Source organism: Trachinotus anak, unplaced genomic scaffold (assembly GCF_046630095.1).
Source record: "Trachinotus anak isolate AG129_WGS33_773 ecotype Australia unplaced genomic scaffold, CSIRO_AGI_Tana_v1 ptg000005l, whole genome shotgun sequence".
In the NCBI taxonomy this organism is placed as follows: Eukaryota; Metazoa; Chordata; class Actinopteri; order Carangiformes; family Carangidae; genus Trachinotus; species Trachinotus anak.
In genome coordinates, this window is record NW_027273856.1 from 16,306,482 (window position 1) to 16,333,222 (window position 26,741).

The window sequence follows — 26,741 nt, forward strand, 5'->3', positions numbered from 1 at the left end:
GATTTACCGACAATTGGTTAAACCTGTTTTGACCTGTTTTTGCTTCCCAGTCATAGATTACTGCACAATTACTATATCGTGCCAGCAGAGTATTCAGGTTCCACCCAGGTTCGTTTGGAAAAAAGAAACAAATGCCCAGATTGGAAGCCCCTTGGTTAAAAAACAAAACAAAACAAAAAAGCTAAGACCCACTAACATCTGTGCATCTGTAGCTATTTGGTACCTGCCAAAAAGCACCAGAAGAACAACTGCAGAACTTCAAAAGCTCAGTCACAGAAATAGTTTAATTAGGAAGCTAAAAACTATCCATCGCCTGTTAGACACTTATTAATTCAATGTTATTTGTAAAGTGCCCAATCATAACATTATCTCAAGGCACTTTATAGGGTAATGATGAGATCTTACAATATTATAGAGAGAAACCTAACAGTTACCACAATGAGCGAGCACTTGCCACTTGACAGTGGAGGGAGGAAGAACTCCCTTTAACAGAAAGAAACCTCCAACAGAATCAGACTCAAGGTGGGTGTCTGTCTGCCTCAATTTGTTAGGTTGAGGTTGTGTTATTGAACTTATGTAGAGGGTAATTTGCAACACATTACATCAGAACTTTACCATGAATGTAAGTGAAGTCCAGTAGCATTTTTTGGCTGTTTTTTTTAATATATTGCTTTGGTCAGTAAAGTGATGCATCAAACAAAATTATTGGCCATTAGTTCCTCATTACTTCATCATTATATCACAATAAGTTCCATAATAACATATCAGAGTCAGAATGTTTTATAAACAAGTATTTTAAACATAATAATCAGGCCACATATATTAATATTCACATCCACGTTATTTTCCGATGAATTTTCCGAAAGAATAGAGACTGGAGAGCCCACGACTCACAAAGGCAGAACACTGTTATCCACAGGCCAGCTACACAGAGAAACCCACTGCAGTGGAATAGGAGTCGGATAGTTGGGAAGAAAAAGATGATGGAGGACATTGTGGGGAAAAAAAATTTGCATGAATGTGTCCTGTCCATAAATATTCTCAAAGGAGTTTTAAATCGAAAGCAACTGGACCAGTCCCAGCCTGGTCAGGTGCGAGAAAGAACTGATGAAGCCTCTTGGATGAGAGGTGAAACGTCTTCCTAGACAAATAACCAAGTCCAGTTGCTTTCGATTTAAAACTCCTTTGAGATACTATGACCTGGACAAATGAGAATATTCACAGGCTTATCGTCCATAAATATTATAATCTCATATCATGACATATTAGTGAGACCTAATAGGCAGGCCTACACAATACACACCACAATATACAGTATATTTAAAAAGATATGAATGATATTTTGTTGTATTTTAGTATATAAGTATTCATTGTCAGTGTCATAGACTTAAGTTAGTGAGTTTTTGTAGTAATGATGTGCCACTGTATCAAATATCCCATGACTCTGCATAAAGTCTGTTGTGTTATTGATATGAATGACATATGCAGTATAGTGTCTGATATTAAACATAGAGTAGTAAAAAAAAAGACTCAGTAAGTCCCTGAAACACTAGGACACTGTAGTTTTAGTAAACATTACTCAAAATATTTTTTTCATGTTTTAGGGGACTATTTTCTACTGCTCATTGATACACAGTCAGTGTGCTAGTGAGTATTTACAGCAGACAGTGTATGTAGGACTGACACCAAATAAACCACAGTACCTCTGTTCATGGTTATGAAGGAACATTATCACCCATTGCAATAATGTGACGCAGTGGTGTGTTTTTAACTGTGCTGGGAAAAGTATTGGAGGTCTGTGACACAGAGGAATAGGATATCAGGATTTAGATACACTTGTCAGAAGGATCGATTCACTGTTGGTTTTGGGCTGTAATGGGACCTGCTGACAATAAGAAAATATCTAAATATTGCTATCTTCATCTTTGTGTGTGTGTGTGTGTGTTACATACAATCAAAAATATATTGCCTCCACTGCAGAGGCCAATAAAAGGCCTCACAGCTCAGTAGTCTGACAGACTGTAGTGTATACCCATTTGTTAGATTTTTATTTATTATGTACTCCCCAGACATCTTGAGGACGGAGGTGCCAAAAAGACAATGTATCATACTAACATTGCACACACATATGACCATTAATGATGTCTGGAGATGAGTAGACTGTCATTACTCCAGGGTGTAAAATACCCTAAAGGAGGGATTTTACCACATTAAAATACCTCTCCCTTTTTTCAGTTCCTAACAGATTTATTTTATCTGTATGTAACCTTATTATCTTATCACCAGCATTTTTAACTTATTTGCTTGTAGTTATGGATCATTCCTCTAAGTTTAAGTTCTTGTAATAATGAATTGAAACAGTGCATTTTTTAAATGCTTTATTTTGTGTTGTCCATGTACAGTGTTGTGATGATTAAGAATCTATATTTCAGAGTGGGGAAGTATAGAGTTTTGTATTTGAATAATCTATTAAAAGAAAACAAATCAAAACAATTTGGAGTTTGCAAAATCACCTTTGAATATTTTCCCAGAAATGATCATTTTGAAAGCCGATCTGAACCAGCTGTAAAAGAAAGCATAAATTAACGGATTCAGCATTGAATTTGATAATGTAAGCCAGTTAAGTGCCTCAATCACAGGGATGGGTGGGGGATAATAAGCCAAAGGCTGAAAGACAATACAAAGAAAGTAAGGAGTCAAACATAAAAGAAAAACTCCCATAACAGTAGCCAGAGTTTTTGTGGCCTTTCTCTCCATCTTACTGACAGTTGCTCCAGACTTGGTGCTCTGGATGCTGTTCACCTGTTTCTGAGCAACAAGGAAAATCTTAAGATAGATACAGAGCATTATGATTGCTGGAAGGTAAAATGAGAAGACAGGTCCCATAGTGTTTGCTATTACAACATCAACTGAGCACATTTCTTCACACGTTCCTTGGCTGAATCCTGCAACTATTATACCAATCCCGATGAGAGCAGAGATTCCCCAGCACACCAGGATCATAATCGCAGTAACACGGACATTTATTTTACTTCTGTAAGTAAGGGGCTGACACACTGCGTAATATCTGTCTATGGAAATACAACACAGGTTCAGAATAGAAGACGTGCAAAGGGATACATCAAAGCTGTCACGTATTTTACAGAATAAATCCTCGTGATACAGACACGAGGTTACAGTGAAGGCCATGCTGAAAGGAAAAACTAAAACTCCCACAAGCAGGTCGGCCACAGCCAGAGAGAGAATCAGGTAGTTAGTAGGAGTGTGGAGCTGTTTGAAGTAAATGATAGAGATTATTACAAGAAGATTGCCACATATTGTAGCAACAGATAATAAGCCAAGGAAAATATATACTAAAACACATATTATGGAAGGTTTGATTGTAAATATGTAAGTTGCGTTATGTGATTCATAGCAGGGGTGTATGTCATTCACAATGTAAGTGCCGTTGAAAGTCAGCTCTGCTTCCATGCCTCTCGATTTCTGTAGTAATAATCTATAATATTAGGAACATTTAAAAATGGTTAAGTTCAGCATGTATGTACAATTTTGACGTTAGCAATCCTCTAAAGTGAACCAATTCTTGATCATTTCCAATTCATTTCAGCTTTCCATTAAGTTTTTTGCTTACCTAGTAGCAACTCTGTGCAAGGACAGTGTTGTGGGTCTTTTGTGAGCGCACTGTTCAGATCTGTTGGATTGTTACAGTATTTATAAATGCCAGTCTCATTGAATAAACACAAACTTTGGTCATCCAATCAGATATGGGAACCTACATCCTGTTTACATGAAATGCTAAGATACAGAACGATGGGTAATGATCACCAGGTGTGTGTGTGTGTGTGTGTGTGTGTGTGTGTGTGTGTGTGTGTGTGTGCGTGTGTGCGTGCGTGTGCGTGTGCGTGTGTATATGTGTGTGTAAAACCAAAAAGCCCTAAGCCAAGAGGTTCATCCGTACAGAAGCATGGTGTATCTAATATTTCACCCACACTTAATTATGTTAGAAGAGGGGAGACAATGTTCACCTCTCAATACAGCTGCTGTCCAAAAAACATTATAACCTAAATGAAGGTTGAGTTTATTGTCGTGTTGCATCTATATTAGGCATTATTATTTTTAAGTACATGTTCCTAGCATACTGGCATAAAATGAGTTTACTGTATATCTGCACAAAACTATAGTACATGGTAAATAGACTGCACCTATATACCACTCTTTTAGTCTTATTAACCACTCAGAGCGCTTTGCAATACTTGCCACATTCACCTAGGTACTCATGTAATGACACATAAACAGGAAAAGAATTTAAGAACATTTTGAAGAAAATGAAGAATGCAATATCGAGCTCACCTATAGCCAGACAAAAAAACATTTCTAGCATAGTATGAACTTTTGACTGTATTTTCATTTTTGAATCCTAAGAAGTTCCATATGTAACCTCTGTAAATGCAATGAAAAATAGGTTACATATTTTGACAAGGTTGATATTACAGTTTTAGAAATGACCAACCAAGTCAGGACCAGTGTCGCCAGCCTGTCATGAAAAAAGTTGACAAGAACATACCAGGTGGAGTGCTGCTATTTCCCTGCTTCTTGTGTAAAGGCTCAGGTAGTAAAGTTAGCTAGTTGCTCTGAATTAGCTAGTAGCTTTTAACTCTCAACAAGGCGGTGGGTGCCATATCTGTAGTGAATTCAACCAGACAGACTGTGACTGGGAAAAAGGAGCAGTTTTGCTGACAGATATGGACCAAGTGAAGCCTTTTCTGTTTTCTGCTGAGTGTGTGATGCTAATTGTTTTATGACTCAGCAAATAAGGTTAGCTATCAGCTGCAATTGCTTGTAGCTTTGACATAGCCAGTCACCTTGCACTGCAGACATGGTGACGGGTCAGTATAACATATGCAACAGACAGCTAACATTAGCTGGTCAGTTATTCTTGGTTAATTGTCAGAGAGTAGAGTGCTTTCTCTCTCAGTTACATTGTTGCAGTTATGCTCATGGATGTGAGAGAAATAACTATTACTGTTACTACCATTTATGAGCTTCTACGCTCAAGATTTGAACATTGTTTACGATTAGTGTTCCCTAACATTTTGGTCAATCGCACAAGTTTCCATGGTTCTGAGTGTTGTGTAATAATAGGATGATAATAGTTTTCTACATGTGCAGTAAATGTGGTCTTCACTTAAATGTAAGACTCGCAGTTGAAAATGCATTTTTTGTGTTTATCAGTTGATCTCATTTGACAATTTTTTAAATAGGTGTGATATGGCTGCTTCGTGACAGACACACAACTTGACCTGATGCACTTACTCACAAATGAGCATGGTCGATAAATGGGTAGAAATATAACCTAACAATACTGTACCCTTATCCAGTGGCCAAAAGGGTAAATGTGTGACATACATTTTTCCTGTTACTTGTCACCTATCAGCATAATTTCTCATTTACCTACATATTACTAAAATATTCGATACCAAATAATATGATGACAGTCTTATTTTGTGGTACGACCATATTTGTGTCTGAACTGTCTTTAGATTAGTTTATTACCTGTACTTCACCATCGGTGTCAGATTTTTCTTAAGTGCACAATATGTAATATTCTGCTGCTAGGGGGTCTCTCAATAAAAATCACAAGAGCGCTAGTTTAATGCAGCAGATTATATGGCCAGTTGAAATGTCATAGAATCATTGTCAGTAACAATAAGATTGCAAAGATCTATGAGGCAAGACTGTTATTTCACTATGCAACCCTAATGCCTGCCCCTGAGAATCATCCCTCACCTCCTGAGTCCCTGGAGGATTTGTTGGAGGACATATTCAGCACAGACACACTACAGAGGATCACTTGCTATTGAACTGTATTTTATCTGATAAGGAGAGACATGGAGCCTCTCTCCAACAGTGTCCACACATTGTGCATCATGTTAGCAGAGCAGCAGCTGTATCTATACAGAATGCGTTCAGGCATGGTACCGAGTTTAGGTCATCTACATTTTGGTGGCTCGGAGAACTCAATTCACAATCACGCTAGGTACGGCATGCATGTAAAACTGAAGAAAAAAAAATAAAGCTAAATACAGCTACTCGTTTGCATGGGTGGCACAAGTGAAACACAAGTTGTTACATGTCCTGTGTAGACGGCTGCAATGATTAAAAAAGGAGTGTATCTGTTCAATCAGGCTGGCAGCTGAGATATGTGGCTGGAACACTGTATATTAGTGGTCCCCAGGTGCTGCATTAAATCTGTGATTAATTAAGATAGACTTGACCTTTTTTATATATATTTATTCCAAGGTAATGCCAATTTTAACCATGGCTGCATAATGATGCCATCCTTAATTTTATTGTATAAGTTAGACCCGGCCCAGGTGCGAATGCAGCCCTTGCAGCCCCTGACCCTAGGTGAGTGAATATAAATATATGAATATGTAAACTGTGAGCTTACTTCCATCCACCTAACAAAACCTTTTCCAGAATATGGGTATTTGATTGTTATCTTATGACAGACATACAGTAGGTGTGTGGAAGGGATCTTTTATGTTTTTCTATTGGTCTGTACAAAGACAGATGTCAGCACTTCACCAAAACCATTCAAGTGATAAAATCACTGACCTGATTCACTTTCAGACCATATGTAAATTCAGACTTTAAGACAGGGACTTCCTGTCATAACAGACATTTAGGTAAACAACAATATCTAAAAATACAATCTCTGCCACAGAGTAGAAACAGTGTGTTTGTTGACTTTTCATTTATTTATTAATTTTTTTTAACCTGTGTTAAAGTGGTAAATAAAAAATACTGGTGTATATACAATTACTTGCTCAGACAGTGAATAGCATATATTATGCTTGCGAAATGTTAATATTTATTGTTTCAACTTTTCTAATAATTCTAATTAAATAATAATTAAATAATTCTTTAATTAAACTGGTATTAGCATTCATAACACAAATGTCAAAGGAGTTTGGAGTTAGCAAAATCTCCTTTAAATATTTTCCCAGAAATGATCATTCTGAAAGCTGATCTGAACCAGCTGTAGAAAAAAGCATAGATAAATGGATTCAGCATTGAATTTGATAATGTAAGCCAGTTAAGCGTCTCGATCACAGCAATTGGTGTTACACTGTATGTTAAAGGCTGAAAGACAATACAAAGAAAGTAAGGAGTCCAACATAAAAGGAAAACTCCCAGAACAATAGCCAGAGTTTTTGTGGCCTTTCTCTCCATCTTACTGACAGTTGCTCCAGACTTTGTGCTCTGATTGGTTGTGGTCTGAATGCTGTTTGCCTGTCTCTGTGCCACAAGGAAAATCTTCAGGTAGATACAAAGCATTATAATGACAGGTATATAAAATGAAAAAATACATGCCAGAGTGGTTGATATTAAAGCATCAATTAAACAACTTTCTTCACATTTTCCTTGATTAAAACCTGCAATTACGATGCCAATTCCAATTAAAGCAGCGAGTCCCCAGCTCACCAGGATCATGATCGTGATAACACGATCATTTATTTTACTTTTATAAGTAAGAGGCTGACACACTGCGTGATATCTGTCAATAGAGATACAACATAAGTTTAAAATAGAAGCTGTGCTCAGTGTAACGTCAAAGCTGCCTCGTATTTTACAAAATAAATCTTCATGATACCAGCACGAGGTTACAGTGAAGGCCATGCTGAAAGGAAAAACTAAAACTCCCACAAGCAGGTCGGCCACAGCCAGAGAGAGAATCAGGTAGTTTGTAGGAGTGTGGAGCTGTTTGAAGTAAATGATGGAGATTATTACAAGGAGGTTTCCACATATGGTGACAACAGACAACGAACCAAGTAAAATATATAACAATACACATATTACTGAAGGGTTGCTTGTAAATATATATGTTGCATTATCTGATTCATAGCAGAGATGTATGTCATTAACAGTGTAAGTCCCGTTGACAGACAATGTCGGATCCATGCGTCTAGATTCCTGCAATTCAGTTTTCCATTAACAATCAATTACATTGAGAAAACATTTGAAATACTTAAGTAACAAAGACAAGAAGTAAAAAATAACAGAATATTTGAAGTTTCATACCATACACCTCAAGTTAGTCTACGCATCAATTTAGATGTGTATCCTGTGCCACTGTGCAGAAACACTGGACTTGATATTTAAATTATCAACTGCCACCTAATTACCATAATTAATAATAATACAAATGGCTCTTGTCCAATCAGATGGGGTACATTAGATTCTGTTTGTCTGTGTTATGAGTATGATACTCATTTGTGCCCTTGAGCCCGTTTTAACAGTTTCAAAGTAACCTTTTACATGAATTATCCAGGGCTCCAGACTAATCTTTTTTTTCACCTGAAATCTTCTCAAAAAATAATTTGAACCGTCCCGAAGTCAGTGTAAACCGTCCCAAAATCAAAATGCCATATACACACACACAGACAGAGATTCTTGGTTTATAGATTAGATAGTTAGAGGTAGGCTGCCTCTGGTGTGTTTCTACTCCTGATAAAACACATTTGTGTCTCTCCCTCTCTCTCTTCCTTGCCCCCACAATCAGCTTGGCCCACCAGGAATCTTCCTGTGCCTCCCAATCAGCCGCTCCATGCCCGGTATTCACTGTCAGTCAGAATATGAATCATTTCACCACCCACTCATCCGCTAAAGATCTGTGATATTTTTATGACTGGACCTGCGGGTTAACCACGGTGAGCGTGGATATAACAGGATCACTACTGTTCATGTACAACCTGTTCACTATGATAACAAAAATACTACGATGATATATTGAAATTCTGTAAATGCTTTAGCTAATAAACATACCGCCAGTAAAATTTGTTAAGAGGTAGTGTAACCAAGCAGCTGGTGACCGTTTATAACAACAGGAGAACTTCAGCTCAGCGCTTAGTTCAGTTTGTCATTTTCTAAATAAGTAAATGCCAAATTATAGGCCCGGAGGCATCCAGGCTCAGATCTCTGTTCATCCCGAACACATTTTTATATTGTCCCCAGGATGACAGGATGTTGTTAGTCTCAAGCCCTGATTATCTCATTTATATGCCTTCATGTAGGTGACAGCCAGGGCTGGAAAGCAGTATGTTTTCAGGTTGTCCATCTGTCTGTCCGTCCAATTCTTGTGAACGCGATATCTCAGTAAAGCCTTGAGGAAATTTCTTCAAATTTGGCTTGTCCACATGGACTGAAGGATGAACTGATTAGATTTTGGTCATCAAAGGTCATGTTGACCTCACAAACATGGTTTTGACCTCTTGAATGTGGCATCTCTAAACCACCTTTAGGGAATTTGTTTAGATTGTGCAAAAACATTCACTTGGGCTCAAGGATGAACTGATTAGATTTGGGTGGTCAAAGGTCAAGGTCACTGTGACCTCATGTTTTTGGCCATAACTCACAAATTCATACACTAATTATGACAAAATATAACTCAAATATCTTACTAAACTGAAATTATTACTTTTTATATCCAAAAGGTCAAAGTTCAACTTCACTGTGACATCATAATGTTCAGCAAAAATACCTCTTGTCATTATTCAGTGCTGTAACTCAGGAAGGGGAGATTGTGACCATATTTCCTGCAACTTGGTTGGTTGGTGGAAGCAGACAACTGTGAGGTAGTAATTCTAGTTACTAGAAAGCTGTAGGTATATGCTGTTGATGGATGGTAACGCACCTGACTAGAAATATGTTTAACAGCCATGAAACAAAAATGAAAGCACAGAAAAGCACAGAAAAGCAAGGCTGAGAGCCAAATTACTTATTTATTTAGTTTCTACTGCAGTGTGTACCACAGGCATGTTGGGGACAGATGGATTGAAAATTTGTAGATTAGTTAAAACCACAGGTGCAGGGGCAAAGGTGTCACTGATTGTCACCATTGAAACAATCTTTCTTTTCCTTGCAAATCATTTTTTTTTCAGTCTTTAATTTTACACAAGGTCTAATTTTGTAAAAAGAGAGGTGGGGTGTATGTGAAGGTGAGGCTTTGGTGAGTGCTGGTTTGCGGCAAGCATACGCTCACCTACCTGGCAGTCAAAGAGACCACGCCCTCAATTATGCAGAACTTTAGGGCTTCTCAAAATTTTAAGTGGGTGAGTTTTTTATATATAATATTTGGACACCAGAGACCAAAACCCCTTTTTTGAACTAGGCTGTAAACACGTTTATTTCTGCTGTAAAGTTGGGTATTTAAACATGGGAGTCTTTAGGGAATGCCTCGCTTTTTAAGCCAGCATCAAGCAGCCATTCAAGGAATTGCTGTTTTTCTGTGCTTTGGTGTTGCTGCTTCATTTTTCAGCCTGAGAGGTTACCGCTTGGGTGTAGAGTAATTGTAGAGTCATTTGGCCAGAAAAACAACTATGTGACATTTCCAAAGTCTCTTGTCTTCATGTTCTAGCCCCTGTCAATCCATCTGATAGTTGTTGACATGTTTGAGTTTGTGTAGGAATGACTAACTGACTGATATAAACCTCCCAAGAGCATGACTTTAAATAGTACATCTAATCCTGGGTGTTTATCCCAAACAAGATGGAATCAGAGAGGGAGCCTTGTGTTTCACATTAAAAAATTAAAAAAAAAACATACAGAAATTGTAATCTGTAGATTTTCAAGATTGGGTGACAGGTATAATACATGTTTGAAAGAACTGGTTTTGGCTTTTTTTATGCATGCTAAAATACAATGATCACATGCCATATGCAAGTTCCAAGTGCTGTGCGTTGCTATTATTATACCTCCTGTCCATACTGGCCACGGAGTAGCAGGGCTACACTGTAAGAAATCCATAGTTCAGCAAAGTTAATTTCTCTGAGTTAGTTTGGTTTGACTGTGACCAGGTACACTCTCTCTTAAAAATGAAAAAAAAATAAAAAGAATAACTGATGAAATATTTACGAGAAATGTTTTGGTAACACAAGAAGCTGTTAATGGTCCATAGGATAATAGTTGTACATTTGCTAGAACAGTTCTAAAGCTGATGAGACATTAATCGGCATTATCATTATTTCAGTGTTGAAACTGAGCACATCAGTAAATAAAACTGACAAGCCATTTCATTTGTTTTCCCCACAAATAACCATAACAATCTCCCAATGCGATATCTGTAGGTAGCAACAGTTTTAAGGTTTTGGATGTAAGAGAAAGATGATAACAAAAAGACTGAGAAATTTTCTACCAACTTCATTTATGTAGTAAAAAGACAAGCTTTATTTCACAAGTTGAGAGACATCATTGTTTAAGTAGTGACACAGAATACAGCGTTTATGTTATTAATATTCTATTTTATTTATATAAATATTCTATTTATTATTTATATAAAGCATGTTCAACGGAAATATGCTTTGTGTAACTTCTGCTTTGGCAGTAAAGGTAAATACACACTTATCATAGTTGAACATGACCAGGAAGTATGGGCTTTGATGTGACAGACATAAGTGGAATACACCACCGTTGCTAGCGAGCTGTCAATAGAAATTATTTTTGGAAAAAAAAACAAAACAGCTTTCTTGACCCATAAATGGAACATATGGGGCAGTTTACCCTTCCTTGCCATAACTGGAGCTTCCTTTGATGCTCACAGCCCATCATCAGTCAGGTGTGGCAACTGACAAAGTGTTTCTGTATTGAATATGTGATATACTTCTGTTGGCTGAGCTATAAAAAAAACCCTGAGCCCTGTGTTTGATGAAGAGAAACTAAACATCGTTAATAAAGAAATATTAATGATTAATTAAGGGCAAGGTTTAGACCTTGAATGCACAACCATTCATTTTGTTTATTTGTATAGAACATCTCAGTATTTCAGCACGACCAACAGAAGTCAGAGCAGTTTTGAGTTAGTAAAATCACCTTGAATTATCTTCCCAGAAATGATCATTCTGAAAGCTGATCTGAACCAGCTGTAAAAAAAAGCGTAGATAAATGGGTTCAGCGTTGAATTTGACAGTGCAAGCCAGTTTAGTAATTCAACCAAAGGAAGTGGCATGTAAACGTGAGTGAAAGAAAGAACAGTGGTACAAAGAAAGAAAGGAAGCCAACATATCAGAAAAACTCCCATAACAGTGGCCAGGGTTTTTGTGGCCTTTCTCTCCATCTTACTGACAGTTGCTCCAGACTTTGTGCTCTGACAGGTTGTGGTCTGGATGCTGCGTGCCTGTCTCTGTGCCACAAGGAAAATCTTCAGGTACATACAGAGTAATATTATCACTGGGAGGTAAAATGAGAAAATAAGTCCCATAACATTTGCCATCACAACATAATGTTTCATTAAACATGTTTCAGCACATTTTTCTTGATTTGTTCCTACAATTATAAAGCCAAGTCCAATTAGCACAGAAACACCCCAGCTCACCAGGATCATAATCACAACAACATGATCATTTATTTTAGTTCTATATGACAGAGGCTGACACACTGCGTAATATCTGTCAATAGAAATACTGAACAAGTTCAGAATAGAAGATGTGCACAGAGATACATCAAAGGTGCGGCGTAATTTGCAAAATAAATCAAAATGATACAGACATGTAGTTTCAGAGAATTCCATGGTGAGAGGAAAGACTAAAACCCCTACAAGCAGGTCAGCTACAGCCAGAGAGAGGATGAGAGAGTTTGTGGGAGTGTGGAGCTGTGTGAAGTAAATGATGGAGATTATAACAAGAAGGTTTCCACATACAGTTACAACAGATAATGAACCTAGGAAAATGTGAAACAGTATACAGAATATAGAGTTGGTTCTTGTCAGTATGTAAGTGACATCTATTTTATAGCATGGATGTATGTCAATTAAATCAGTCCTGTTAATGCTGCTTTCTAATTCCATGTCTGTGGACTGTACAGTTCAGACTATATACAGCAGATTCCAGTTACATATATTTGGTTTAAAATATTTAGTTCAGTATTAATTCACAATACGAACAAAATGTTTTCATTGTGTTCAGTTCTCCAGACAGTTTCATACCGTACCACCACACACTCAGTAGGACTTCGACTTAATATTTATTAACCCCTGTCTCATGCATGTGATTAATACAAATTTGCCTTGTCCAATCTGATACGGTAACTGCGTCCAAAGAGATGCACACAGGGGAGTAACAATGTATTAGGTGTGTGTGTGTGTTTTTTGTGGGTGGATGTGGGTGTATGTGTGTGTGTATGGGGCCCTTTATGGGGAGTACGTACATAGGTTTGTGTGATTATTTACTAAAATGTGTGTATATGTGTGCCTCTATGTGTGAACATGTGTAGGTATGTCTGTGTCCTGCAACTGTACGTGCACACATGTGACTCTTCATCAGGCTTCATCTAAACTTAAACCAAGAACATGAGCACATTAGCAGCCTTGTGTAACTTCATTATTGTTGGATTATCAGTTTTCATCATTTAAATAGCTTTATTTTTTATGTTTGTATGATTTTTCTATCAGGTAGTTACAATTGTAATGATTTAGTCAAACCAAATCATTAGAACAGTGATTATACTTTACATATTAAAATGTAGAGTATAACATTTGTTCTGTTGTTTTGCATCTTTTGGCTGTGCAAGAACATCTTCTTTTGGGTATATCTTGGGACAAAGTGGGTCAGATCAGTGATAGATGTGAGATCTAATAGCACTCACTAATTTAATTCAGCATTGTGTTTTCATTAAACATTCAAATATAAAATTTCTACCTTTCTAAAGGGCACCAACAGACTAAATTAATGGTACTGAAGTAATCAAAAAAATAATCAAATGTAATAAGTTACATTACTTTGATGAAGTAGTTAAAACAGTTACATTACTTACTATATTTTTAAGAGGGTAATTATAAACCTTTAGCTTATTACATTTCAAAAATAGCCTCATCAACGTTGGGTGCTAACCAATACACCAATACCAATACATTTTCCACTGGACTGAAAATGAAGAGTTGAAGACAAATGCCACACATTCCAGAGAGTTATTCAGGACTGCTTACTGGTGAAGAGTACCAGGCATTTAAACACTTAAACAAAGCAGACATCCTCTGTTGAGGATAGGGGGGTATCTGCCTGACCACAGCAGTTGGTTTCATATGAAAGAGAATCGGGTCTAAGAGTGGCACTAATCTGCTGGATTCACTGAGAAATGTCCACATTGCCAACAACTCAACCAGTTCTCCAACCTGAACAACCACATAGGTCACATGAACCAACCCTCTGATACGACCCATAGGAATGTCTCCTGAAATAGTGCTCCAATGGCGGCAGGCATATTGGGCCTTGGTTGTCATGGTTACAGTAATAAACATGTGGCGTGTACTGACAGTGGCGTGCCGACCAAGGCTGTGGTTAAAAGAATAAACGGTCATTGCTTGGTTAGGTTTAGGCACAAAAACTACCTAGTTAGGTTTAGGAAAAGATTGTGGTTTGGGTTTAAATAAGAACTTCCTTAAGAATTGACTATCTTTGTTGTCATGGTTACAATAATAAATGCATGGTTTATTGTGCCGCTGTCCTGTCTGTAATTCCTGCTTTTTTGTTGACCTATCCGTCCAACCCGCTCTCCTCCTAACACAGACTTTGTCACCCTACCAGAAACAGTCGAGAAAGGAGACTGTTTGAAGTTATTTCCTGTAACTGTGTCTTGTGGGTTTTGCCACCTCCTCACCCCTTTAGAAGACCAGCAGTGGGTCTGAATCTATTCATTATAATGGAAGAGGTGAACATGATCACAGATCATGACAGGCACAGATTGTTTCGCTTCATAGTCACCTAAATAAATACTATATCTATTTTTCGCAAGCCACGGATCTTCTGAACATTCTGACATTAAAATGGCATTTTTCAGACCAACAGATCAGGAGTCAACTTTATTCGAGACCTGTTTCTGTCTCTGCAACACACTCACGGATTCTCTCAACACAGATCACTTGTCTCTGTTGGTTCTGGTCTGGTTTCACTGCTGCAGTGCTGCAGACGTCGCTTCCTAACCACACAAGTTGAGAGGGACTAAATGAGAAACCATGTAAAACCAAAGCTAAAACTGAAATAAAACTTCTTTGCTTAATAATACTATTACTGTTATTATCATTTAACTGTTTTTTGTGGGGAAAAAACAGGGAGTATTATTAAACTGATTTGATCTCGTACTGGGTTGATCAGATATTAAGCTAGGAGATAAAAATGAGCAGCAAAATCAGGTGCAAATTCATAACATTTCTAGTGTTGAATTGTAATGTTTTGAAATGAACAATCAATCACAACCACACCCACTTAGGAGACAAGAAGTGTATACAACTTCATACCACTGGCGCTGCTTGTAACGCGATATAGTATCTTTGGCTCTACATATTAGATCACCAGACTTCTTCCTTTGGTCCTGACACATTGACTATGTCCACTAGATTTTTTTACAGGATGACAGTCTCCAACAACTCCTAAATATGTTAAACATGACCGACAACTAGACAGATAGTAGCAGTTTACATCAACAGACAAAGATCAGTTTGTTTTCCCCACTGTTGAAAGCTACAGAGAAAAGATCCTCTAAAAGCCGTCCACATCCACAGTGTTCAAAATGGCAAAAAAGCAGCGTTATGCTTTGTATGCCAGACATCCAGACCTCATGATCCAGGTTTATTTTCCCCCCAAACATGACAACCATTAATGTGGTCTTCTCACCTGTGATTGGGTCAGTTTCGTCTCTTTGTTGACCAAAATAAGGTTTGAAGAGGCTGAAGAATCAATTGTGGGTCCAATTATATTTTCCCTGTATACATGCTTTCTCTGGGGAATAATATTTTGCCTCCATGGCAGCTTTTTTGCCAACATCACACTCTTATGCCTTCCAGGAATCCATACAGAGGTTACTTCTACATCAATTTTACCAGACACCTGTTTTAGCCTCTTTAAACTCACTTGCTGTTGTGTAAAACAAACCTCACTGTCAGATCGAGGTTTTTTTAAACCCTGCCTGAGGAGATCTTTAAAAAAATTCCAAACTAACCTTTACTCTAACTTTCAAAATTGTAATCATGAGTATCACCTGTTATTATTCCATAGAATTTTGTTATTCACATTTATTTTTAAATGTTTGAAAATTGATTTAAAAAATCATGTAAGACTTTCACATGTGGCTTTAAAATTATTTTAATATGCAATTTTTAGATTTCACCTCCAATATAGTACAGTGCATAGTATTGTATAACTGTATTTGTGTATCTGTCTTGTTATCATTATCAACATGTCTATAGAATATTTCATCACAGCAAATGAAAGTAAGTCAGAGCAGTTTTGAGTTAGTAAAATCACCTTGAATTATTTTCCCAGAAATGATCATTCTGAAAGCTGATCTGAACCAGCTGTAAAAAAAAGCGTAGATAAATGGGTTCAGCGTTGAATTTGACAGTGCAAGCCAGTTTAGTAATTCAACCAAAGGAAGTGGCATGTAAACGTGAGTGAAAGAAAGAACAGTGGTACAAAGAAAGAAAGGAAGCCAACATATCAGAAAAACTCCCATAACAGTGGCCAGGGTTTTTGTGGCCTTTCTCTCCATCTTACTGACAGTTGCTCCAGACTTTGTGCTCTGACAGGTTGTGGTTTGGATGCTGCGTGCCTGTCTCTGTGCCACAAGGAAAATCTTCAGGTAGATACAGAGCATTATGATCACTGGGAGGTAAAATGAGAAAATAAGTCCCATAATGTTTGCCATCAAAACATCAAATAAACATGTTTCAGCACATTTTTCTTGATTTGTTCCTACAATTATAAAGCCAAGTCCAATTAGCACAGAAACACCCCAGCTCACCAGGATCATGATCACAACAACATGATCATTTATTTTAGTTCTATATGACAGAGGCTGACACACTGCGTAATATCTGTCAATAGAAATACAACACAAGTTAAGAATAGAAGATGTGCACAGAGATACATCAAAGGTGCCCCGAATTTTGCAAAATAAATCCCTATAGTAATGACATGAGCTTATAGAAAATTCCATGGTGAGAGGAAAGACTATAACTCCCACAAGCACATCAGCAACAGCTAGAGAGAGGATGAGAGAGTTTGTGGGAGTGTGGAGCTGTTTAAAGTAAATGATGGAGATTATAACAAGAAGGTTTCCACACACAGTCATGATAGATAATAAACCTAGGAAAATATGAAACAGTATACAGAATATAGAGTTGGTTCTTGTCAGCACATAATATTCATCTGTTTTGAGGCAGGGATGCATCTCAGTGACAGTATCAGACCTGTTAATGCTGCTTTCCATTTCCATTCTTGTGCATCACATCATAATTCAGAAAATAGTAATAATTTTTCAGGCTTAAATATTTGATTATTAATGCACGACTCAAACACAAGTTTTACTTTCGTCCTAGTACTCCAAGATGTTTCATATCATACCTATTAAAAACCTTGAGATAGTCCACACATCACTACTGACAGATATCCTTAGTTACTGTGGCACAGTGGTTTAGAGTTCACAATTTATCATTTCCTATCTCATTACTATAATTAATACTAACCTCTTTTGTCCAATCAGATGTTTGTTTGCACTTCTCTGAATATGACCTTGGGTTGATTGAAAAGGATGGGTGGGTTACCTACCATGGTTGTATTCTAGCATATTTTGTTGTGATGGCCTCTTTCTTGATCAGGTTTCCTCCTTACCTATTGTTGTGTTATTTATCTCTACCTGTTAATTCATAAAATAATGTCACACATTTGGTGCTGCATTCTTAAGCCACTTTCAGACAATGTGTTCATATGTAAATGTCATTTTCATGTTTAAATAAAATTTTGCTAGTATCGTTTCCAACACTGCTCAAGTCTGAATTAAATGGCATCGCAATAATGAAAACACAAATACTGCATTGTAATAAATCTGTTATGTAAATGTTATGCAAACAGTAAATTAAAGTGATTAAATTGGGTGGCCAGTCATTTAGTTGGTCCAACACTTTGGTTGGACAACTTTGTGTCATCTCATAACCTTACATAATGTATTACAATAGACAACAGTTGAAACACAGTTTCTAGCCTGATTCTTTCTTGACTGGGCTATCAATCCAGGATAGTATCTAGTTCTTGTTTGTGTATCTTTTAAATTGCTCTGGGAATAATAAATTGGCCAACAGCCTCGTTAGACACTGATATTTGGGTGACCAAAATTGATCAGGACAACGTCTAATTCCAATTCAATCTGATGCAGAAAACTGACGACAGCTGATGCTGATATTTTGTTGGTTTGAAGTTGTGTTGTTAAGTACCCAAAATTCATGTCTTCGAAATGTCTCATACCAACACCATCTTGACATATAATACAAACATTCTACCCAACGTCTACTGAGCATTGTGATGTTAATTAGCCAACACTGGGTTTTGACATCAACCTGACTTTCAGTTCAGTTTATTTGTCTGTCCGACGTTAGAGTTAAGAGTCCAAGGAAATCTTGATGTTACATTGACATCTGATGCCTGCTGTATATACCCTACAATAACTGTGGGGAATATACAGCGGCTTCAGAAAGTTACCAGCTTCACTTTTCGCACTCATTATTATGTTGTAGATTTACCTGTTAATGGATATACCACCAGGACTCTTCATGGTGTTGGCCATCTGACCAAATAGAAAAACCAGACAAGAACAGCGTTGGTCAGGAACCCAACAGTCACTCCCGCACAGCTTAAAAAGTCCTCTGCACAGATGGAAGAATTTCATATAAGGACAACCATCTCAGTAGCACTCCATCAATAAGACCTTTATGGTAGGGTGGCTAGATGGAAGCCACTTTGAGTAGAAGGCACATCACAGTGTGCTTGGAGTTTGCCAAATGGCATTTAAAGGACTCTAAGAGCACAAGGAAAAGATTCTCTGTCCTGTTGAAAAGAAAATGGAACTCTCTAGGCAAAACTTCAAACACTGTGTTTGGTGAACTCCAGACTCTGCTTATAACCTGGATAATACCATCCCTACAGTGAAACATGGTGGTGGCAACATCATGCTATGGGGATGCTTAGCAGCAGGGGCAGGGAGACTGGTCAGAACTGAGGGAGTGATGAGCCAAATACAGAGTGCAAGCCACCTGAGACTGGGATGACAGTTCACTTCTGAGCAGGACAATGACAGGAAGCATACATCCAAGAAAATGCTGGAGTGACTTTGGCACAAGTCTCTGTCCTTAAGTGCCCCAGCCAAAGCCCAGACTTAACCCCCCCCCCCCCCATGAAAAATAAAATAAAATAAGGAACATCATAACTTCTTTTACATGAAATACTTTATTATATTTCAGTAATTTCATAACAGCATGGAACAATGAGGAGAACCTGTGTATGATTACAACATATTTCTTCAGAACTTGTATTTTTAAAAACACAATTTTCTTAATTATATTTCAATATATTACCTGTTTAAATAAAAAAAACAGCAACAGCATGGAACAATGAGGAAAAACCTGTGTAAAATTACCACATAAACTTCAGAACTTGTTCTAGGAGCACGTTTTTCGTTGTATTATGATTTTCATCATTTTCATCATTTCATTTTTCACTTTTCATTTCACTGTCATACATACCAGGCAGCCTAGCTTTTAATGAGAGCTCTGACACGGTATTTCTTGAGCCAGTGATGGGATGTCTGGTGTGACTTTGGTAACAGCCAAACGAAAGTCACTGTGCACATCAAGTCTGTTGCGTGCAAGTGGCAACCCAGCGTGACATCACCCATTGGTTTGCAAACTGCCGTTTTGAAGCCTCGAGTTTGCAATTTGGCCGCCGCCATCTTGATTTTTTGAAACCAGAAGAAACCATATTTGGAGAAGAGGGTGGAGCTGAGGAGGAGTGAGGGGTGGAGCTGACCTGAGAGCCGAGGTCACTGTGCCCGCCTGTTCCCGCCCACCTACACTGGCTATCTGACAGACCGTGAGAGGCTGCTCCATGTGAATCCAAAATCAGTCATTCTCCATAAGCCAAGGTAAACTTCAGTACTAGGTGATAACTCACTGTTAATAGATAACTGCATGCATGACCACATGTGGAAAATATTACTTATAGGAATGTAATGTACACACAGATAATGAAATGTTGTTGTAACTGAAGTTACTGTGTGCTAGCTTACACACAGAGTAAGCTAACTGTATGTAAGCTAACTGTATGTGAGCTAACTGTAGAGTAGCAGCAGTATAACATCTTGTGTAGACTGTAAACAACTTTACTGTTGTGTTTTAAAACTGGTTCTGTGAATCAAAAGTTATTGCCTGACTTCATGAGTGTTAATGATGACAGCGGGTTGTCGGTGTCGTTAAGTTACAGAACGATAACGTTATTACAGTGAACTGTGCTGGAGACCTGCAGACCCAGCAGATCAGTGTTATTGATTAATATTTATTCTTGCAGTGCAATCGATCGTCACGTAAGTGTGCGTTGATATTAAGTGTGGTTCACTGTTTTTAGTTTTTGTTAATTTCATCGTTAAAAACGGGCGTCAAAACATCTGTTGGAATTATTCTTTCTCTCTTTCAGAATAAGTAACATCACTGTCTGCTTGGATTGATTATTGCATCTGCACACACTCAGTGCCACTGAAGTGAGTAGTTTCTATTATATATTGTAAAACAGTACAGCAGTTTTTACAACTAGCTGGAGGGAGTACTGTATTTTCAGATAACTGTGTGGACTTAATCTAATAAGAGTGCTTCTTATTTTACCTTTTTCCTGCTAGAATATCATACATATCTCACTATTACAGTGTTTCTTTCCATCTGGCCAAGGTCTGGATCATTGGGGACAACTACGTCCATCGTGGAGCCCAGAGAGCTACAGAGACCACGGGGAACAACCTTGGTGATGATGGTGTCTCCATCCACTGGTTTGGCTGGGGAGGTCTGAAGTGGAGGCTGTCTAACACCTCTACTACTTGTTACTAAAGATGAGGGATTGAACTATTTATTATGCAAACTTGTGACAGTTCACCTTTACCTTGAGCCACAAAAGTATTTTATTTTTATAAAAGTTACTGAATTTAATAAAAACTTTTTACATACCTTTCCAGCATTGGCGATGGTTAATGATTTTGTTGAAATTGATGATTTTTAAAAGGTGCAATAAAAGTATTTATGAATCTCTTGGTCTAAGTTTGTTAATGGTTTTATGGTATAAATTTTGACAATCCAAGAACATTGACAATGAAGGATCAAAAGCCAGATATTTTAGTTTGTGCTTTCCATGTGTTTTATGTACTTTATGTACTATGAATTATCAACTTCAATGACACTGAACACTCATTCACCAAACTGTACTGTTAAATACATCACAAAGTGTATGGTAAATCTGGAAAACCCAGGCAATACTTCTGTAGTTCATAGAAAATGCTCTCAGTACACTTTAATCACAGTAGGTTTATTTAGGATTCCATGAACAAACCTACAATCACAAATTAGAAAAGCACATTAAACACATTTCAATGACAGTAACAGCAGATATGAGTAAAACTAATGTACATAAGCTGTACTTCACTATACAAAAGAAAAACCATAAAAGGACATAAAATATAAATTCCTTTACTGCTTACTTGACTGTTTTAAAATCTCACTGTCAAATCTTCAGTACACACCAAACATTTTGTAAGGCTAATATTTCTGAAGTGGTAACAGCAGCACACATCTGTTACAGGAGTCACATTCTGCTCCTGGCTGCACTTCTGGTTGGACAGTGCCAGCTATTGTCCAGTGAAGATCCTTTAAATGTCAAATTAGGAAATACTTTCATTTGTGAAAGTGGTGACTAGAGTAAGACCAGAGTAACACTAAGGACAAAGAATATTAAACTTCTACGGAACTGGTCTGTCTTTCCATCAGAGGCACCTGAACTGGAAGTGGTTTTCTAGCATCATCATCACCATCCATTTGAGAACTAAGGATGTTGTCCACGCAGCCTCCTTTCTCCACAGCCAGATGAATGGAAACAAATACTGCTCCATACATGAGGTCCTCCTTCTGTTGGCAGTGGTCCTTCAGCTTTCAGCACGGATACCTTTCAAATCAAAGTAAAAGACTTTAGTTCAGACATGATGGATCAGTTTATCACATACATAAACCAGCTGTCAGGACAACTGCATGAATGTCTACTTCAGTTGAGGACTATTGCATATGCACTTACAGCATCAAATGAATTAACTGCTACATGTTATGTACTAATGTTATTTTCTACATTGTGTATTATACATAACTTCTAACTGTATTGTGATGATCAGAGTGAATGAACAGAACTTCTACATAGAGAAGCTAACGTGTGTCTTTTGTGCACAACACATCAACACACCACAGTTAACACTTGACTTCACGGCGACATAATCTCTAGGGTCCTTCAAATTATGAGCATATCTGATTGTCCAGTAATAAGAATATCTGGGTCGAATAAAAAGGACAGATCCGGTAAACCAGCTTCATTTACAGTCTACATGTTAACCACATTTAAATTAAGGTTAAGTTAACCCGAACTTTCACAACATCCAAACTGACATTTTAAGAACTTGCATTAATGGAGCTCAATATGAGCACAACACACTAACGCAGTTCACTTCGACTGGACCTTGTGTTCCAGAAACACAATAATAACATTGGTACCTTAACATTAGTTATATGCACATTTTAGTTGGGCTTTTAACATCATGTTCAAACATGTATTAACACCTCTAGAGTAAACACAGGTCACCATCCCGGTGGAGCGCTAGCTAGCTAGCTGAGTTAGCAAGGTGCATCTGTAATTTATCTACACTACGATATCAATTGGAAATTGGGATGCTCATTTTGGCTAGCGAAAACACGCTTAAGCTAAAAAATAAAATGTACTTACCGTATAAACTGATCAGCCAATTCCTTAGAGTGTCTTTTGGTTCAACCAGACGCTGAACAACGCTGACATTTTAGGTGAACAAAAAGTTAAAACTAATTTTCATGAACTGAAAACACGATGGAAGGTCTGTGTAACTGTATGTGGAAAACTCCAGGACGAAAACAGTACACCCAAAAACAAGTTCACGGCTAATTCAACATCGTCGGTTCTGTGAGAAGGGACTGCTCTTAATTGACAAGTGACATGTGTCAATCATATGTTAGCCACGCCCCAATGCATACCCTACTTTATCGTCTATTTTAAATTAAATGGGACTATAATTTTAAAAATGAACATCATGTTGTATTGAAGAAGACTTGAAACTAGCATTGAGACCATAAACTCGTTATGAAAACGTTTACTGGGGTCATAAACCAAGTGAGAAGTAGGGTCATTTTCTCATAGACTTTCATACAATCTAACTTCTTTTTGCAACCAGTGGTGTCGCCCTCTGATGGTCAGTAGATAGAATGCAGGTTTAAGGCACTTCCGCATTGGCTTCATTTTCCGGAGCCGGCGTCGACGTCCATTTTTATATACAGTCTATGGTTGCGTGCCTTTGTTTTGATGGTGACCAGAGCGCTGAAAGCAGTCTCTGACAGGTATGTTGTGGCAAATGGCAAGATGAATCTGGTGGTCGCATGATGAGCAAACCTAGGAGCGACTCCTGGTCCTTTCACAAGCCAAAACCGCTTGTATCCATGCTCATCATAGAATCGCTTGCAGAGAGAGTTGGACTTTATCTCCATGAGCTCATCCTGAGCCTGGAGGTGCTCCACATCTTCTTCTTTAGCGAGAAATGGGTCCATCACCCATGCGTCTTTTGAGACATGTTCATTAATATCCAAAAAATGCGAGTGCATCTCCTCTTGAAGCTGCTCCATGTGGCGGGTTCTTCCAACAGGACAATGACCCTAATCACACAGCCAAGATAACAAAGTGGCTTCGGGACAACTCTGTGAATATCCTTGAGTGGCCCAGTGTGGCGACCCCTATGGTCGGTGATGGTATTGTACACTTTTGGTCGTTAGTGCTTCCTGGTGACACCTGGGCCCAGTGTTCACCAACCTATAAAAGGCACTACCTGTTACTCATGTCTCTCTCTCTCTCCCCCTCTCTCTTTGTAGGCATCTCCGGTGGTGTTGGGAGCTGCTCTAGGTCTTCTGTTATTCATTTGTTTGTTTTATTTGTTTGGGAAATATATGCGATCCTTTGGTATACTATGAAGCAGTATCTGAAAGAAATGGCAACCATACATATTTAATGTTTCTTTTATTTATAGAAAAACTGACTGATAATAGAACTAAGGATGGGAATCAAGAAAATATTGTCAGAATCATTAGTTTATTTGCCTCCAAGCTTATCAGTTACTTTTATCAATGCTGGCAGGTTTTTCTGATAGTTGTGCATCCCGAACCAATGACACCAAACTTGTGTGTCTATGCCGCTGGAAACTTGCAACGAGAGGGGGTCATGCCCTTTTCCTACTCTGTTTCTACTCTGTGTTCAAACTGAGATCAGTTGCTGAAAACCTGTGTAGTTTTTTTCCCCACACAAAAAATTGATCATGGGAATTTTATGACATCTTGGGATAATTTTAATAATGCTACATTCAGATATAAAATCTTTATCTTTTTACCTCTGTGTCTGTTTGTCATGTTGTTTGACACTGGCCTTGGTGTAGGTCTATGCTCTCTGAATGCCAAACTAGTTTTCTATCTTTCTCTTTTCTTTTCCTCCATATTATATTTTAATATTGTGTTTTTTCTGCTGAATGTGACACATCATTGTATAATTTAAAATTGATTTTATTGATAAAGCACATTTGAAACAACATATGCTTTTTCGGGAGTCTGTGGTGAGACCCTTAATATTTGGACTCAAGAGCAGATGAAATGGCACCAGAGACAGGCTCAGAGTTTTATTATCCAAATCAGAGAAGGCAGTACAGCTGGAGAGGCAAACGGAGATGGCAGGTCCGGGATGGTTTATTCCAGACAGGCTTAATGACGATTGGAGCAGGCTGAATGTGGTGACAGGACTGGAACCAGGAGGCAGGGAACGTGGAGAGAACAAAGATTAAACAAGGAAATGCACAACTAGGAAAATTAGAGATAGCTTGGCCGGAATTAACTACCACTGTGAGCAGCACAACTGGCGAAGACTGAAGATGAGAGCCGGGTAGATATACTGCAGAGTTCAGTCTTGATTGGATGATGAGCGTCAGGTGTGTAGATGGTCTTGGAGAGAATCTGAAAGGAGGTCAACCAGGCCCAGCCTGCTACACACACACACGCACACAAGAGGGAGAGGGAAACACAAGGAACACGAGGCAGGGGGAGCAGAAAGCTGCAAAATAATAAATAGGGTTGTCATGATACCAGAATTTCAGTAGTCAGTACCAATACCTATGATTTTCCACGATTCTCGATACTAATTCGATACCACAATTTAAAAAAACAAACAAAAAAAAAAACAGGGCGGCCCGATGGCAGAGTGGTTAGGGCGCGTACCACATGAGCGGATGCTCTTAGCAGGCGAGCGCCAGTTCAACTCCCGACTGGCCCGGCTCTTTCCTGCGTGTCATTCTCCCTCTCTCTCTCTCTGCCCCTTTCCTGTCACTCTCTACTGTCCTGTCATTAAAGGCAAAAAAATGCCCAAAAAAAATCTTGAAAAAAAAAAACAAAACAAAAAAAAAACAGAACCCATGTACTTTTAAATTCACTAATTTATTGAAAACTGCTTTAAACTGTCAAGTATTTAATACCACTATAAAAACAAGCAATACTGTGCTTTATGGTAATAAATAACAACAATATTCAACTATTTACATTCAAAAAAGAACAGCAGTGGCATGGAGCCTTCAAGTATATAAAACAAAAAGTATTCTTCTTCTTATAAATATGCAAATAAATAGCAAAACAACAGTGGTGTGGAGCCTGATCTCACATAACTAAAACCTCTAATACCAGGCACTGTTTGCATGTCGGCTTGTTTGTGTCTAGAATTGCTCCGTATTCATCGCCTCGAATGCAAAATATTTCCACTCGCGACTCTTCGTACCTGTTTTGTCAACGAGCCGACGTGTTGTGCTTCCACTCCCACTTGCTGAAGCCATTGTCATTGGTATCCATAGACTGTATATAAAAGTTGTTATCTCAGGTTTTCTTCTTCAGCGCCGCTGACTGCTCTGTCCTGCTCACACGCGTATACTGCCCCCGTCAGTTCCGCCAAGAATCGACATGGCTTGCTGAGGGAAAAGTTGAATATTCAGTTCTGACGGTACCAGAAAAAGCAGGTATCGATGTATTTTTTGCGTGTTGGTATCGAATTGGTACCGGAAGTATCGGTTCTTGTGACAATGCTAACAATAACACAGTCTACCTGCTGTAAAACATTATTTCTCTTTATTGCTTATTATAATCATGAACCTTGCAAAGTCACAGCAATAAAAGATTCACAGGAAAGGTTGAGTTTTTCATTTTGTGTTTTGAATGAATGAATGACTTTAACTTAAGCATAATATAGGAGAAAATGTGCTCTGGAAGTTTGAAATGATGCAGTATATTATACCACAACACAATAATTACATACATGCCACTGCTGAAAATACTGCAATGTTGTTAACATGATTGCAAACATGGAAAGCTACAGTGTTTGTATCTGCGGCACTTTACCAGCACAAAGAGATTGTCCAACACATCAAAACTGTCACAGCTCTGCATGGTGCTAGTGTTGGTTACATAGACACTAATATTAGTAAATATTACATAAATATAAGTTATTGGTGACGGCCTTCTGAGCACACCACACAATAATAAAAAAAACTTTGCATTTGCAATAAATAGTCATTCTGAACCT

The 26,741-nt window shown here is 38.0% G+C and overlaps 5 protein-coding genes and 2 long non-coding RNA genes across 7 annotated transcripts in view; 1 reads left to right on the forward strand and 6 right to left on the reverse strand.

The window, feature by feature from the left end:
• Nucleotides 1–26,741, reverse strand: part of mep1a.1 (meprin A, alpha (PABA peptide hydrolase), tandem duplicate 1) — a 193,228-nt gene that overhangs the window by 37,687 nt on the left and 128,800 nt on the right. The window lies entirely within an intron of this gene.
• Nucleotides 1,536–5,077, reverse strand: LOC139621739 (trace amine-associated receptor 1-like). Its single transcript, XM_071478556.1, has one exon. It carries the CDS (start codon nucleotides 3,469–3,471, stop codon nucleotides 2,485–2,487), a length of 987 nt encoding a protein of 328 aa, XP_071334657.1. The 5' UTR covers nucleotides 3,472–5,077; the 3' UTR covers nucleotides 1,536–2,484.
• On the reverse strand, nucleotides 5,087–8,353 carry LOC139621738 (trace amine-associated receptor 1-like). The gene has a single exon (XM_071478555.1). It carries the CDS (start codon nucleotides 7,963–7,965, stop codon nucleotides 6,964–6,966), a length of 1,002 nt encoding a protein of 333 aa, XP_071334656.1. The 5' UTR covers nucleotides 7,966–8,353; the 3' UTR covers nucleotides 5,087–6,963.
• Nucleotides 11,776–15,980, reverse strand: LOC139621740 (trace amine-associated receptor 1-like). Its single transcript, XM_071478558.1, has one exon. The coding sequence runs from the start codon at nucleotides 12,842–12,844 to the stop codon at nucleotides 11,843–11,845; it is 1,002 nt and encodes a 333-aa protein (XP_071334659.1). The 5' UTR covers nucleotides 12,845–15,980; the 3' UTR covers nucleotides 11,776–11,842.
• Nucleotides 16,127–19,160, reverse strand: LOC139621741 (trace amine-associated receptor 1-like). Its single transcript, XM_071478559.1, has one exon. The coding sequence runs from the start codon at nucleotides 17,263–17,265 to the stop codon at nucleotides 16,267–16,269; it is 999 nt and encodes a 332-aa protein (XP_071334660.1). The 5' UTR covers nucleotides 17,266–19,160; the 3' UTR covers nucleotides 16,127–16,266.
• LOC139621744 (uncharacterized) lies at nucleotides 19,302–21,110 on the forward strand. The gene is made up of 3 exons (XR_011691077.1): nucleotides 19,302–19,962; nucleotides 20,511–20,574; nucleotides 20,759–21,110. It is a non-coding gene; the product is annotated as an uncharacterized lncRNA (long non-coding RNA).
• On the reverse strand, nucleotides 21,224–26,738 carry LOC139621745 (uncharacterized). Its single transcript, XR_011691078.1, has 4 exons — nucleotides 25,944–26,738; nucleotides 25,018–25,161; nucleotides 22,842–24,921; nucleotides 21,224–22,019 (listed from the first exon to the last, which is right to left on the reverse strand). It is a non-coding gene; the product is annotated as an uncharacterized lncRNA (long non-coding RNA).